This window comes from Alligator sinensis, unplaced genomic scaffold (genome assembly GCF_000455745.1).
Source record: "Alligator sinensis unplaced genomic scaffold, ASM45574v1 scaffold284_1, whole genome shotgun sequence".
Classification (NCBI taxonomy): Eukaryota; Metazoa; Chordata; order Crocodylia; family Alligatoridae; genus Alligator; species Alligator sinensis.
Window position 1 is genome coordinate 996,744 of NW_005842105.1, and position 16,883 is coordinate 1,013,626.

The following is a 16,883-nucleotide window of genomic DNA, read 5'->3' on the forward strand; positions in this document are numbered from 1 at the left end:
CCCCTGGGGTTCTTCAAGAGGAGGTTAGATAGGCATCTAGCTGGGGTCATCTAACCCCAGCACTCTTTCCTGCCTATGCAGGGGTCGGACTCAATGATCTATTGAGGTCCCTTCCGACCCTAACATCTATGAATCTGTGGACTGAATCAGATTTCTTTTGGACTCGAAAGGTGTCAGTTAGTTGGGATTTATATAATTGGAGAAGTAAAAGGGAGGGTTTCTTATCTCTTTTTCCTTCCTCATTGTGGAATGCTGTTCAGCCTTGGCATGTTTGTTCTTTACATTAGTTTATGGTCTTCATCAACAGGGTTGTTTTGTTTCTACAGATCACTTAAGCATCTTAATGAAATATATGTATTATAGTAAAATAATTTCTGGTACATTTGGATACATCAATCACTACGACCAATATTTTAAGATAAAGGCATGATATAGTGTTTGGGGATTATTTAACGTATGGCCTTCCCTTATTATGTTTCCTTTCAGGCTTTATGCTCTGTTTAATTGTATCTCATTTTCTGGTTTAGTTACCCATCTGGATGGCTTCCTTTTACTTTGCTGACCGTAGCTAGTTGTCACATCTGCAAAGGTTCATGCTATGGTCACTCAGAAAAAAGGCTTTGGGACCTTCTGCTTAGCCATGCTTCTGCAGCTTCACCTAGGCCCCTTGAAAATGGCCAAGGTTAGCAATGCTTTTAGATGAAGTCAGTCAGCTGATTGTTAGCATGGGGACAGGCATGCCACATGTTCAATTTAAGGTGCCACATAAACCAGGCCCAAAGATGTTCTGTATCATCTGTTAAGGTTCCAGCTGCTGATGAGTATGCAGCTGGAACATGAAGAGGGTTGGGGGCTATGGCTTACTGAAGTGTTTCTGGAAAGTGGTTTATTTTTAGACAAGATACTCTGTTCAAAAGTTGTCTTGGGATATGTGAACAGAAGCTGCAGCAGCCAGGGTGAGGTATGTTTGTAAGTCCCAAACTTCCTCTTGTCATTTCACAAATTCTGAGATCTTGAGCAACTACTATATTTTAAATAGCATACAAATATTGTACCTCCATGCTGCATCAATCTGTTTCTTTGTAACCATTCCCATAAAACTCCTTTACTACTTAATAATAAAAGATGTTTGTTTGCTTAGCATAGCAAAGTGTCCACTAAATTGTATGATTTAGATTTTCTTAAAATAATGACACTAGTTTTTCTGTCATGAATACCAGTTTTGGTTCCAGAGTACATGTAATTTGTAGAGGTGCGCTGATAGAATCCTAGAAAGTAAGGGTTGGAAGAGACCTCAGGAGGTCATCTTGTCCAACCCCCTGCTCAAAGCAGGACCAGCCCCAACTAGATCATCTCAGCCAAAGCTTTGCCTAGCTGGGTTTTGAAAACCCCAAGAATGGGCTGGGGGTGGTGCTGGGCTCTTCCCGGCAGGGAGAGCAGTGCCGGGGCTGTGCTCAGGGCAGGTGACGGCACCACTGGGAGGGGGTCAGGGCGGACAACGGGGTGAACTGTGGTGAATTCTGGGGTGGCCCCAGCCCACAGCAGCAGTCTGCCCTCACCCCGCACAGTTTCGGAGGGCACACGCCTGCCATGGCTTCCTTGGGGTGCACGTAGCAGGAGGATCTGCCCCCGCCCAACAAGCTGCTGCCTCTATCCCATGCCCCACCCTGCCCTAGCTGGGCAGCCCCAGCCCCACTCCCTCCCTTGCCATAGGGGTCTCGATATGCACCCCTCCCACCCCCCTTCCTCTACATCAGATTTACCAGCCAGACACTGCTGTCCAAGCTGCCAGGTTGCATATCAGCAGTTGGATTGGTATCAGCTGATATGGCTCATTAAAAATTGGCCTTCGGTATAGGTCCAAAAAATCTTTATCGGTGCACCCCTAGTAACTTGTAGTGCTTTCAGTGTTGAGAGTGATATATTTTATCAATGGGATTGTAGTAAAAAATTTTTGGTAATTATAAAGTAGAATGGCAACAGTAATTGTGTGCATACTTTATAGGTCTTACAGATTTGACAAACAAGCAAGTTGTAACCAGCCTTATATCTCACTATGTACAAGTGGTCATCTGGTTTTGCAGGTCCAATCTACTTCCAGAGGGTCTAGGTAAGTTTTAAGCCATAACACACATTTCTAATAGGTGAAGTGGTTACTGCCCTGTGGGCTATTTTTTTAAAGAAAAATTCTTAACCATAATTTGATAAAATATTCATCAATATAGGCTACAAAGTGTTAGTACAGTTTGATCAAGATAAACTAGCTATTTCTATTTTTTTAATGAGCCACAAAATAAGCTTCCACTTTTAATCCAGGAATACTTTTATATATGCCAAATTTAAGTGTTTGGGGTTTGTAAGCTTCCTTTAGTGGTTTTAGATATTCATGTATTTGGGTTTCTAGCAACATGTTCCAAAACCGCCAGTATTTGTAAGTTTATGCTGTTAAAAGTTATGCTTCTTAAATGCTTTGGATTTTTTCCTGCTTGAAGAATAAATAGCAGGTGTTTTTCTCGTCAAATGTGTCGCTTATGAAACTCAGGAATGAAATGAACCTTGTCCTTACTGCCATCTGATTGGCAAATTAAGAGTCAAAACTATTTTATTCCGAAGTTGTCATCTTTACTGTCATTTATGTACAAATGAGATTTTTTCTGTTTTTTATTAAAGTTACTTAATATTTTATTAGGTTTTTTAACTACTTTTCCTCTTGTTGTATGTAGATGATATGCAATTGTCTAGGCCATTTTACAATTATCAACTAATACAAAGTTACTATACTGGTCATCGACAGAAACTTGAACGTTTGTCAAGGTGAGGTTCCTCCAAGAACTCTCGAATGTTACTAAGCTTGTAAAATTAGAACTGGATTTCTTTTTAAATCAGCACCTTTTTTTTGTTATAAATTTCTGATCCTTATGCAGGCACAAATTCTGTTAAGTGCACTTGGGCTGTTTTCATCTGTAAAGATTATTTTATTTGTTTTTGTGGTTTCTGGTCCTCTGTGTATTTGTTCATTCTTTTTATGAAGGGAACTCGTTTAATCCAAAAAACTGAATGACTGCTCAGGTTAACATGCATGTGCAGCTTCATGAAATTGGGGTTTCTTATATGGAAAAAAGTAAAACCAAAGAGTTATTGTCATCTAGAATTTCTGTTGAAAGACTTAAATGTTTATTGTGACAGACCTATGGGGAAAAGTTTCAGTCTTTCTTACTGTTAAGTTTTTCTTTTATACACTAAAAGTAGAGTTATTTAGTTTTGATACTTCAGTTTACGGGAACTTTTTTATTTTATAGTTTCTGTAGCAAAAGAGTTAATAGTAAGAGAGCCTAAAAACCATACAGCCTCAAAAGAGTTAATAGTAATAAAGTCTAAATGTCAGACAGCCACAATTAATTTTGCTTCAAGTGTATTAAGAATTTAGGATCTCTACTAAAATACAAACTTTTTGGATTACTTAACTTTTTTTAAAATTTTTCCTTGGCTAGCTTAGTGTCTCAGATTGAACCAGTTGAGTTTTCTCCTTTTCAACTCATTCAGAAGTATGCATGTTCCAAATTTAGTTCTCATGATTTTAAAATAGTCATTTCCATTTTAGTCTCTTTTTATTGGTATCTGAGTTTTCACAACCGGTATTAGAATTATAACGTTGTGTTTTTATTTTAACAAATTCATGTTGCAGAGGGAAATGGGACTCAGATTGCTTGATGATTGATGGACTACTTTCCCAGTTAGGCAGTCCAGTCGAGAAATTGTGGCGAAGAGATGAAGGAGGAACTGGAAAATACCCCCCTGCCAGCCTACATGTAAGTAGGGTTTAAAGAGGGAAAAAAAGCAAAATATAGTGAGTGACTTGACATGTGAACAATATTTTCCTTTTTTTCATGACAGGCACTGCTTGATCTCTATTTGTTAGAAAATATTGAAGAAACTTACAAACATGCAATTGTATCCTTTCGGTAGTGTTGTACATATTAAAGTTATAATCAAGCAATAATACTGTTGAAAATGTTTTTTAAACCTTATATGCATTATGAGTTTTAATGATAAAGAGAGTAGCATAGGTAGGAGAGAGAATATATGGGGTTTTTATATTTTTGTGGCTAAAAAATTTCTGGTTTTAAAAGGTTAAATAGAGAACATTTTACTCTGATTGAAATTTATCTTCAAATAAAAAGCTTTTATGATTAATTTTGCTACACATTTGTGTAACAATTTGATGTGATGCACCAAAATGTTTTAAGAATTTTTTTTTCTCTAAAAAAGTAATGGCTACCTAATGCTACTTGCAGAAATGCACATTCTTGCTGAAATCACGGATTCTCCAGCACAACAAACAATGCTTGCTACTGTTCTAGTAAAACACAGGCAGATGGAATGCCAGTGAGAGAAAGGGGAGAATAATAGAAGAAATGCTTAATTTTCAGGATACCAAGATATATGCAATAGTTGCTTTCCTTCTGCTCAGTTTACTGCTTAGCCTAAGTATGAAGGACACTTCTGGATTTTAAGCACTGCTCCCTGTCAAAGTTGTCTTACTGAAATATGCAACTAAAAAGGCAAGTAGGTCAAAAAGAGAAGGCTAGGAGCAAACAAAACCATTAAGTAATACCCAAGTTCTTTCCAAGTTCAGTTAGGTTTGTTTATTTCTTGGTGGGATCTTTCCCATTTGTACCTAGTTTTTATTTTCTCCACAACACAGGTTTGTGGGGGAATCTATCAAATATAGTGAAGTCAGGGAACCTAGTTGCTGTAGGATCAAAAAACAAAAACTGTAATGCAAGTGTCTGCTTTGTTACCTTAAGGCTCCCTTTCCAGGGTTATCCAAATGTTTCATAGTTAGTAGGGTTGGAAGGGACCTGAGCAGATCATCAAGTCTAACCCCCTTCCATGGCAGGAAAGAGTACTGGGGTCAAACGACCCCGGCGAGGTGTTCATCCAGCCTCCTCTTAAAGACCCCCAGGGTAGGAGCCAGCACCACTTCTCTTGAAAGTTGGTTCCAGATCCTAGCTGCCCTGACAGTGAAATAGCGCCTCCTGATATCTAGCCCAATTTAATGTTTTTAAATTATAAATTGTAAACTTTGTAAAATTATTTGTAAATAACTAAATTGTAAAATTATTACAGCTTTTCAATACTTAAAAACTAAAAAGAAGAGCTTTGGTTTTGTTTTGTTTTTTCTTTTATGTTGATTCACAAAGCAGCTTTGGGCTTAAAACTTGGCTTTCTTCAGTTACAATGAACTGCAAAATTGCAAGACTGTTAAGTTACTTCCATCCTTTATCCCTAAATTTAAAGAAAATTTTACTCTTACAAAATGATTTACCTTAATCAAATGTTTACTCAGTCAATTTATTTGCTGCTAGATATTATGCAGTTCTTTCCAAACAAAACAGAGACATCAATTGACTCATTCCCAACTGCTTTTGCTATCCCTTGGGGTCTGGTGAAGCTTATTCAAGGCTTTTGGCTTTTGGATCACAATGACTATGAGGTATGTATGTTCTTTACATAAAAGATGTATGTATTTGCAAAGTTACGATCTCACTAATCAAGTAAGATATAAGCTAGAAGCTTTACTTTTTACATATTGTTAATGCATAAATTAAATTGTCAGATAGCAACAATCAAATGCGCTCAGAAATCTTAATTATAATTAATTTTTAATTAAATGGAATTTTCAGTAATGTAATCAACCTATTTATTCCTAATGTTTGAGTTTTCCAAGTGCCTGCTAGGACCCGATTCAGCAAAACATTCTGTTTCTGCTCAGTAAAACATGAGCATATTTCCAACATGTTACATGGTTACATAGTTTTCAAAATGCTTTATTTTAAAGCTGTGGGTTCAGTATTAAGATTTGAGGCATGGTGCTGTAAAGGCTCTCAAACCTAATGCAGGTCTAAATTTGTTGGTTTTCCATGCTGTGGTTAAGCCAAGTGGAAGTTCTACAGTGACTTGTAAACAAATCAAGTACCAATCAATGAAATGTGACCTCATCAAAATGAGTTTATTAACATGACATAAAATGAGGAAATCTGGTTTTTCTAAACCTGTGACTTCAAATTATGATCTTCAGTTCAATTTGTTACATTTTGCAACAATCATTTGTTTAAACGTTAGGTATGAACATATACAATTACTGATCTTGTAAATGCATCTGAAATCGGTTGACTTTCACTTGGGAAGCTTTAAGCCTTTTATCATGAAAGGAATGTCCATTTGTTTATAGCTCATAATAAATTTTATTTCTAACCTCTGCAGAATGCATTGACCCTTCTGTTTCATCCAGCTACAATCAAAACCATGTCATGGCAACATATGAAAATTATTCAAGCTCTGATGTGTCAAGGAGAGCATAGACGAGCCCTGAGATATATACAGATGATGAAGCCAGCCATGTCAAATAGCAGTGAAGTGCAGCTTCATCTCACCGTGTTATTGTTTAATAGGTAAAGCTATAGAAGATATCTTTAATTATTCTGTTGGATTGTGATAGCAACAAGAGTTTCTGAATGATTAGTGTTAACTGTTGATATACAAGACTTCATGCAAAATATTTGGTCATAATTACTCTATACATCGCATGCATTAATTGCAGGTGCATGGTAGAGGCTTGGAGTCTATTGCGGCAGCACTCCACCAGGCTAAATATAGAAGAGCTGTTAAAACACATGTTTGAAATCTGCCAGGAGATGGGGCTAATGGAAGATTTACTTAAACTACCATTCACCAGTACTGAACAAGTAAGTGTGAGCAGGAAGAAAAATTCTCTAATAAGTAGTTTGGAAGAAACACTTAAATAATCTTTTTTCTCTTAGGAGTGTTTAGAGAAGTTTTTGCAAACCTGTGCTGGTGTTCAGAATCATGAGTTCCTGTTAGTCCACCATCTCCAGCGTGCCAACTACATCCCAGCATTACAGTTGAATCAATCATTAAAGGTTAATCTCATGGTAAGCTTGAAAATTCTGTTGAGTGGGCCAAATGTACCATGTGTCATTTGACTGAAAGTCATGTGATAGCCTGCTGTAAAACTATCTTACTCCCTTCATTTCTAATATCTGGTATGTTTAATATGAGCTGATGCCATTTCTTTGACCCCAGGAAATAGCTGTTCAATGTATATTACAACTACATTTTAACAGCTAGAAAGTTTTCTGGTTACAAATCCACGAAGTAGTTTTAGATCAAACTTACAGTTAAACTCTGTCATTCTATATTTGGAATTCAATGTTAAATTTTATTGCTAAAGAGAAGAGAGTGTCTTTTTATTATATTTGTGCAGATACTAGATTTAACTAGAATTCTTGTTGTAGACATTACCGGATGAATTTCATGGATAATGTGTAGGGGGGTGTGTGTGTGTGTGTGTGTGTGGTATGTGTACGTGTACGTGTGATGTGTATAGTATAGTCATAAAAATAAAAATGAGATGAAATTAGGTCACAGAATTGGGTATGGTATGAGTTTCTTTTCCTGTGGCATAAAAGGCATGCTGTGTTGCCTACTTTTGTCTCTTGCCTGCTATTTTATTAGTTAGCTAGGCATGGTCTGGGTACTATGCTATGTAGAGAGGAGTCATGGCTCAGGCCCTGATCCAGTTGGTGGGGAGGTGGCACAGCCCAGCTCCAATCCACGGCTTGGGGCTTGAGCCTTGGGAATTTGGCAGTGTGGGAGGGTAGCCATATTAATTGCCACTGCTCCCCTGCTGCCAACTTTGCTGACCAGTAGGGAGCCCTGCAGGCCAGGTGTTATGGCTCCATGGGTCACAGGTTGAGCACCCCTGTGTTATAGAGATTATATATAATATGACAGATGCAGTATGAAGTACTTTATAATCCTTGAAGAACGCTTCTTCCATAAACCACTGAATGGAACTGCAGATTCATACAGTGGTTTCACAGGTCGATCTCTTATTTAGATCCACCTATATCTGTATATGTATAAGACTCTTATAACTCATATAACAAGTAATTTCTTTCAAAATAACTCAGTTGTACACTCAGCTGAACAGTTGTCAGGATTGTTCCAGCCAGTAGCATTAAACTTTTAAGTAAAACTACTGGTTTTTTTAACTTGGCCTGTTTTAGAGAGATGCAAAGCTTAATTTTAATAAGAATTTTTTATCTTTTAATATTGAAATTCTGAGCAGAAAGGTGCCGAGTGGAAGAACTGTTGTTAACTAATGATTGCTGATAGTTTAACCCCTTCACTGTTTGCCATCAATATTGGCCTATAAACCAGTGTTTCTCAACCCATTGATTGTGACCCAAAAGTGGGTCCCAAGAGTATATGAAAGGGTCATGAATAAACTTTAAAAATGGTTTCTCCTTTAAAGGAGAAAACCGTGGGAAACCGTGGCTTTTCCCTTGCAGGCTGGCAGAGTTGCAGCCTGCAAGGGGTCCTTGGGGCCCCCCATGCCTCATACATCCACCCCCCCACCCCACACACACTGGGAGGCTGGAGTCTGGGGGTGAGGGCAGTGGGTCAGAAGTAAGGTGCACTGGCTTGGGACTGGCCATTGATGTTTACAAATGGGTCCTGGAACAAAAAGGTTGAGAAACCACTGCTATAAACAACATGCAGACTGAAGAAAAAAATTCTACCATTTGATGCGTGTATATTAATATGTAGAGAGCTAAAATTATTTTACGTTACCATAGTTCCTTAAGAGTGTTCTATGTATTTAAATTAATGGTTTGTATTTGTATGTAGCTGATTTTGTGGTTTGTTTTTTCTTTTGTTTTGTTCTTGTTTGGTTTTTGTTGTTTGTTCATTAGAATGACCGTGATCCTCGTTTGAAAGAGAGATCCATTGCCAGAAATTCTATATTGGATCAGTATGGAAAGATCCTTCCCAGAGTGCAGAGGAAGCTGGCTGTTGAGAGGGCCAAACCTTACCATTTGCCTTCGTCGATTTTGCGGGAAGGTGAATTTTGCTTCAAAACTCTGATGAATTTTTATAGGTTTGTATTCAGATATCTGATATGAGGCTTCTTTTTTCCCCCCTCATTTTTAGTTTCAAGGCCCAAGCCATTATCAACAGTGGCAAAACAAGCCACTGCAGCAAATGTGCTTACAAGAGCAACTTTCATCAATAATGTATTGTCCAAAATTGGAGAGGTGTGGACAGGAAATGAATTGAAGAGTAATTATTCACAGTGTGATAGGTAAGAACTTCCTATGTTCCCTTATGATATTGCTGTTAAAGCTACAAGCATGCAAAAAAAACCCATAAGCTTTAGACAAGTTCAGTAACAAGCTGATTTGATACCAGAAATATCTGAGCTGTTTTCAAAGCAATTTGCAATGGCATGCTTTGGCATATATGTATCTTTGTCTGGTTTGGAGTTCATTAGGCATAACATCTTGATGTTACTTTTAGCTTTGTCAAAGTTATGTTATTTTCTCAGAACCATAGTTTTCCTTCACTTATCTGCCTCATGCCTTTTATATATGAGAAAAAAGTCTGTGTAAGGAATGTTAAGATTTCAAAATCAAACTCTTAACAGCTACAAAATACCAGAATTAAGCTTCCCATGAACTTTATTGAGCCCTATTGTGCACAGTCTTTGCATACATGCTCAAATACTACTTTTTCCCCACAGAACACCAGCTTCATTTCAGCCCCAAAGATTAAAGTTCGGCAAAATTTTAAGCAACGGGGAAAGTGCCTGACAACCTTAACCATAGTTGGTGCTATCAGCTCTACCTATAATAAACTTTAATCCAAATATTTTTGGCCTGTCAGTGGATGATGATAGTTAAATTCCTCTTTCATCTGTAGTCCTAGAACTGAAGAACCACCACCTGAGCTGCTCCCTGGTACAGAATTACCTGAACCATTCATTGGAACCCCAATTACAAAGTCTTCACGTAAAAGTTCCAGGTAAAGTAGAATTTCAGATTAAAATTTTAAGCGGGTATACGATTAAGATTCACGTTCGTGAGCACTTGCCATTCTAAATATTTAAGTAACTTAAGCTTTACTTAAGTACTGTCTTGTAAAGTTAATAGCATTCACAGTTTTAAGTTGTTTTGATAATTATTCCTTTTTGCATGTGTAGCTTTCTGCATTCCTAAAATTTATTTCTAGGAAAATGGTTTTATAATTGCTAGAAAAAAAATTTTTAATCCTCAGGCTCAAAAAATTCTGCTTAATCAGTGAAATTGGAGCAACTCTGAGCATGCCTGTATTGCCCCAGTATGGCAGTAGGGAATACCCTATGAGAGAAGTTGAAAACATTAAAATATTTTTCTGATTTCCACATCATGGAGCAAGACCCGTGAAGCTGGAAAACTTGGGCTTAGTAGAAGGGAAGGACCTGATAAAGGGTGAGACCAAAATAAAGGTGTGATGGACATGAGGGAGAATACATTGAAAGGAGGGTGGTAATGCATGCAAGCCTTGGAAATGGATTAAAGGGAGAAGTGAGCCTAGACTAAAGTCTGTTTTGTGGCAAAGGCACTAGGCTGTATGTTAGGAGATCTGGGGCAAATTCACTTAATCTCCCCATGACACAGTTCACCATCTGTAAAATAGGGGAAATTATTTCTGTCTGTGTTATGTCTGTTTATATTGTAACTTTTGGGGGGAAAAGACTCTACATGTTGGGTATTTAATTGCAGTTTAGGCAGTATAACACAGTTAAGTCATATTAGCAAAACTGAATAACATGTTGGACGGTTGGTTATAGAATGTTAGACAGAATAGCACGAAGAGTCATCTAGTTTAATGCAGTATCCTCCTGTAAAACCAAGGTCTTTCTCTGAATATACATCATCCCAAGCACGTGTTTGTCTACCCCACAGCTAAACTTCTAATGATGAAGGTTGCACAGTCTCCCTAGGATTATTCCGTTGTTTAACCACCCTCATAGTTAGAAAGCTCTTGATATCTAACCTAAATCAGCTTTGTAACTTAAACCTGTGTGACTGCTTCTCATGTCCCCTGTGGAACTAGAGAACAGTTGGTTGCCATTCTCTTTATTAAAAACCTTTTGTAGTTGAAGACTTATCAAATCCCATCTGGCTTCTCATCTCTTCCAGTCTTTCCATGTATGTTATATTTCCTAATCATTTTTGTTGCTTTCCTTTTGATTTTCTTTAGTTTGCCCACATCTTTGCAACAGATGCATTAAATATTCAAAAGAACGATTGGGGATGTATCCTGACATTCATTCCTTAAGCCAAAAATGGTTGATTCTAGCAAGGGCATGACAGGGGATGGGTCGGTCAAGACAGGCCCCATTGTTATATTCTCCCTCTATTATTGGCCACTCTTGCAGACTGAATACTGGGCTAAATGGACCATAGGTCTGACCCAGATAGCACCCCTTATGTTCATGAAGGGTGGTGCCTGAAATTAAACACAATACTGCAGGTGAGGCCTCATCAGCTTTGAATAGGGTGGAAAAATCACTTCTGGGCTATGTTTTAACATTCCTCTTGATTCATCTCAGTATGTTGGCATTTTATGTAACAGTTTTACGCTAACTTGTTCAGCTTGTGATCCACTGTAATCTGCAGATCCTTTTTTGAAGTACTGCAGCCTAGTTAATGCATTTGATTTGTTCCTTCTTAAATGTTGTAGTTTGCACTTCTTACTGATTTCATCCTGTTTGTTTCAGACTGCTTTTTTAATTGATTAATTTTTTTTGAAACACAGTTCTGCTGTCCTCTAAAATATATGCTCACCCACCCATTGGAACATGACAGGGGATCTCTGGGTCCTCTGGCATCCCATAGGTCTTTGCTTATTCTGTATTTCCCCCCTCCACGTTTTGCCCCCCATATCAGAGAGCAAGGAGAACAAGCCACTGTCAGTGAGTGCTCTCTTGTCTGCCCTACCTCTACTCTGCCAATATGATTGTCCTTCCCCTACTCTCTCCCCTAAGGCCCTTTGATTGCTGAAGTCCTCTGACTAGAAAGCATACTATTGCAGCAATGTTGAAATGCTCTGTCTGGGGGTCATGATAAGAGGCTGCACATCTGTTTACAGCTGAAGTGCTCCAGTTTTGAAATGGTTCAAAGTGCAGCTGCACTTTTAAATTCTTCATAGGTTACTTTTGCCTCCACCCTTAATCATTCGTGGGTTTTTTTGGTTTTTGTTTTTTTTTTATTTATTTATAAAAAGGTCTTGCTACCACTGCCTAGGGTATAATATTGCTGCTGAAGTTTTTAAGCTGGCCATAATTGCTGAAGTTTTGATAGAACTTTACCTGTTGCCTCAGCTTAAACTATTTTCTAATCAGGAAGAGCATGGTGAATAATGCTACCCACTTCTCTGTGGAGAGGGAATTTAACTTGCAAAGCTTTTGCTCAGAAAGGAGTGTTCACATTCCCAGAGGCTCAGCTGCCAAGTTTGTAAGTGCACTTTTTCCAGCTGATGAAGGAACAGTATGGCAATTGAAGCAAAACCTAGGTCTACCTGATTTATATAGTTTCATGCTGTCTGTGGAGGTACCTCTAATAACTAAGGGTTGTTAGAATTAAAAGCCATCATCAAGGCCACATACTTATTAATTCATGGATTTAACAATAAGGCTTTATTAAGCTATTGTCCAAAACAAGAAAAGCAGGTAATCTTTCTTGTAAGGTATCAGATTAGACTACTTTAAAGCAAATTTGATTTTCACATTTTAAATCTAAAACCTTGACAGATTGCTGGATTTGGTGGTTTGTCCAGTTCCTCTGTATTCTCCAGCACTTGAGAGGAGTTGGCAGACACCCTGTAGAGTTGCTGCTTCTTGCATCGTTTCCAGCCCACTGCAGTCAACGTCACAGAGTTCCGTGTCTCACAAGAAAGTTTCAAGACCATCAGAGTTAAATTTGCTGGAGACTCCTATTGTGGTTAAGGTATGTAAAATTGCTACTCTTTTTAAGTATTTTAAACTTTGTGAGAAACATCACAATACAGAATGTCAAATGTATAGGCATCAAAATGCTGGCTCTCTAAAAGCATTGTATTTGTATATATAGTGCCATTAGAAATCATACCTAGAGAGGAAAGGAATCTTGTAAATCAGTAGGTTATTTCTAATTGTAACAAAAGAGCACAGGGTGCTCTGTTACTAGCAGGGTCCTGAGTGGCAGCTAGGCAGCCTGCAGCTGCCTGCAATGCCAATTAGGCAGAGTTGCCTGATTGGGAGCAGGGCCTAGCTGTGCTCTATAAGAGCTGAGCCTTGAACTGCAAAGAGGTGGCAGCTTGCTGCCAGCAGCTGGGGAGAACACCACTTAGTTGGGGTGCTGCTCAAGAGCAGCATCTTGGAGGTAAGAGCTGGGGCTATGGGGGAGGAGGCAGCCCCATGGTCCTGGGCATGACAGAAAACTATGCCCTGCTAGGGACAGGTGGCCTGGTGGTATTGTCTGTGGCAGGATAGTCCCTCAGAAATGCCAGGCCAATTACTGCCCTGGTGAAAGGCAAGTATGGGGCACCTCTTAACCCCCCCAGCCCCACATCCCTGGTGGGTGAGATGGAGCAGGGGGAGCCCAGATTCACCAAGAGAAATGGAGCAGGGCCCAGGTTGGTGGAGGGACCTGTGGCAGCGTCCAGACCCTTGGTGGAGGTCTGAGGCTGTATATAGGAGCCAGCATGAAGCTCCAGGGGGTGGGGCCCTGAGCCTTGGGGAGCTATTAAGGAAGCTCCCAGGGCCAGAGATAGGGGGATAGCCAAAGAGGGCTTGGAGCCTTGATCCCAGAGAAAGTGTTGGAGCCCCGAGTGTGTGTGTGTTGTGTGTGTAAAAAGAGAGAACCCAGGGTGAGGGCACTGGGACCACAAGCTCCGGTGGGGAGTGAGAGTCCCACATGAGACTCTGGAACTTGGGTCCCAGTGCTAGCGCTAGCTGGAGGAAACATCTGCAAGGCATGGGATATGATAAGGGGAGACCAGAGTCATATACATAGGCCCTTGTCATCAGGGCAGATACATGGGCAGCCTCCTGCCTGATTAACACTGGATAATTAGTAACATCAAGGCATGGCAGGCGAGGAGACAGGCGACTGGCCCTAAGGCAAGTGCATGGGGCTTATTTTTAGACTGGCTCCAGGACAGTCGCTTGTTACGCTAATCTAATAAAAATATGTGCTTTACCATCTAGCATTGTAAAACAAAATGTATTAAAACATACATTTTAATGTTGAGCCTGTCCATTTGCTCCCCAGTTACAGGTAACAGCTATGGAATAAACTGAGTCAGTAGAGAAGTTTCTAATGTTTCATGTAGTTAATTTTCCTTTTGACTTGGTGCAGAGCGCATATCTCTTGTTTTTGCCTGTTGACTGTAATGCTAGATGTTTTTGTGTGTGTAAATCTCAGTCTTTTTCTTGGAGCTTTATGGCTAGAAGACTCTAATCCTTTTGTGAACTTGCCTGACTACTTACCTTCAATGATACCTTGTTGCAGTAAGCTTCCTCGTTGAACTATTATTGCTTTGTTGTGTGTGTGTACATATATGATAAATACATAAACAATATTTTTCCATTCATCACACATACGCATGCCATGTATGTATATATGGTATAGTAAAAGGAAAAATATAGAACTATATTTCTTTTAACTGATCGTTTAACTCTTCACATGGAATATTCTTCTACTGAATCCTTTTAAGAAAAGGTGAGCAGAACTTAGTATAATATTCCAGATGAGGATGTGTCACATTTCTGATAGTGTTTAAGATTTTTGGTTTCATCCAATCCCTGAAAGATGGAAAGGCCTCCTGCATAGCTTTGAGTAAGGGGTATGTTACGGTTATCAAAAATAGTGAAAACTCAGATGACAGATCTGGACTGCCATTTGGGATGCAGCACTATATTCTCTGGCTGTGGTCCTAAGGACCTTGCCCCTTACACGTCTTTGGGGGAGTCCTTGGAGGACTTGCTACAGTGTCTGTGTTAGTAATCTTCACCTTGGGGTTTAGGACCACTGTGCCCTTTCTCTTTGTTTAGAGATCATGCGGGTATGATGAGGAATGCAGTGCATCTGTCTTCCCTTAATTGTTGCAGGTATTTTACAACATAGTAGTATACTTGAATTTTATAAAGATTCGTTTTAATAGGCATCATCAAATGCAAGTGAACACACTATTAATAAACTCAAGGAACATGATCTTGTTTTGGTAGTAGAATAATGACTTGACCAGTTCTTGACATTTTTCTTTGTATTCATAATGTTATACCAGTGCACTTGTGGAAGTCTGTGTTTGTTGATTTTTCTGACGCTCTCCCCCGCCTCTCCCCCCTCATGCGACAAAAAATGTCCCTGATCTTTTGTGCATGAGAACAAAAGTTCCTCTTGTACACAAATATGCAGCAATATTTTTGTTAACTGATTAAAACTACAACCAGAATTATCCTATGAAATGAAAGATGTGACGGCCATGATGTTACCATTAGGGTATCTTAATTTGCTATCTATTACATTTAAAAAATAATTTAAATTTTGCTTTATCTATTAAATTTTAAAAAATGCATTTAAGAATTCATTCTTTCTGTTCCGGCCTTAGTTTGTTTGGAGCAGACATTTTGTTTATAGTCTTCTGTTCAATGATCAGAAAACGGTTTACTGTTAAAGCAAGATGTTTTTATTTTTATAGAGAGCCAAAGCTTTAGCCACATCTGCTGCTTCCTCTGGTTTCCCTGGGTTTACTCCTCAATCTATTTTGAGATCCAGTCTTCGCACCACACCTGTAGCAACTCCTTCTGTATCACCAGGAAGATCAATAACTCCTCCTTTACGGGCAAAGGAAACTAGAATTTCTTTCCTGGAAGAGAACACAACTACAAAATGGACAGCTGGGGTAAGCTGAGCTATACCTTGGTAAAGGAGGTATGATTACTTGCTAGACTGTTACTTCACCTTGATGTTTAAAGCTTTCAGTAAATCATTTATAAACCACTTAGTACATATAAAGTACTTGCAGTAGCAGTATGAATTTAGGAGTTAAAAAGTGCTAATAGAATCCAGAGGCATCCTTAATTATGTCAGTTGTGGTAAGGTATTGGCTGTTTTCTATGGTTGCCAACTTGTTGAGGGTATTATCAGATGTAACATACCTGATGGTGGAATTAAGCTTTACATAATTCACCCAGAATTTAACAGTCCTGTCCTTCGGTATCAGTTTAACAGGTGATATCAATAGATTACCTTTTTGCTGCAACTTCAACTTGTGTTAGATACTCTCCAGGTTGAGTAGAACTGGGGGGGCATGCATGTTTTTTGTTCATATTGGGCCAAAAATAAAATCTTCCTCATGAAAACCTTGGAAAAAGAATGAGGTGAGGGGTTGAGAGCATAAAACATACCCAAACATAGAACATCCAGTACCCCAGTTGATAGGGCATTTATTAAATGCAAGGGAGACAGAGGTTCAAGCTCCTGTTCTGAATCGGTCAGAATAAGTGTTTAAATCTCAGTTTACCAAAGCATAAGTGAATGCTCTGATTGACTGTGGGTAGGGGCTTGTACCTGCAGTTTTGAGATTAGAAATTGCGTCCTGGACCCAAAAACATTTCCTGTCAAAATTCATGTCCTTCATTTGTGTGAAAAGTTTGCTTGTGTCCCAAAGAACAGATTTTGTCCTTCAAAATATGGCTTTATAATATTCATGTGATATGATCAGTGACAGTGCTAAGAGTTAGACAGCTTAACAACAACACAATTGTACTTTCGACTGTTTGATATCAAGGGCACTTCCCAAGAGATTCTGACCTTGTTCTGCTGCACTGGAATGAGCACCATAACCTTTTTCCTATTTAATATATCATATTTAATAATATTTATTATGTCCTAGCCCATTTAATATGGTCACACTTGGAATGGGGTGGAGGGTAGGGTAATTTTTGTTTTTTCCTCTCCTTGGTCTGCCATGTTTTCCTGAATAAA

At 38.8% G+C, this 16,883-nt stretch overlaps 1 protein-coding gene across 2 annotated transcripts in view; it reads left to right on the forward strand.

Annotated features, from left to right (window-relative positions):
* AHCTF1 (AT-hook containing transcription factor 1) overlaps positions 1-16,883 on the forward strand; it is a 67,768-nt gene that overhangs the window by 35,011 nt on the left and 15,874 nt on the right. For both annotated transcript variants that reach the window (XM_025205145.1, XM_006024504.3), the window contains exons 16-28: positions 2,006-2,110; positions 2,724-2,814; positions 3,686-3,809; positions 3,895-3,951; positions 5,351-5,497; positions 6,268-6,455; positions 6,605-6,749; positions 6,825-6,956; positions 8,784-8,931; positions 9,022-9,172; positions 9,790-9,891; positions 12,665-12,860; positions 15,595-15,798. In XM_025205145.1, the coding sequence (XP_025060930.1) occupies positions 2,006-2,110; positions 2,724-2,814; positions 3,686-3,809; positions 3,895-3,951; positions 5,351-5,497; positions 6,268-6,455; positions 6,605-6,749; positions 6,825-6,956; positions 8,784-8,931; positions 9,022-9,172; positions 9,790-9,891; positions 12,665-12,860; positions 15,595-15,798 (1,790 nt within the window). The remainder of the gene's footprint in view (positions 1-2,005; positions 2,111-2,723; positions 2,815-3,685; positions 3,810-3,894; positions 3,952-5,350; positions 5,498-6,267; positions 6,456-6,604; positions 6,750-6,824; positions 6,957-8,783; positions 8,932-9,021; positions 9,173-9,789; positions 9,892-12,664; positions 12,861-15,594; positions 15,799-16,883) is intronic.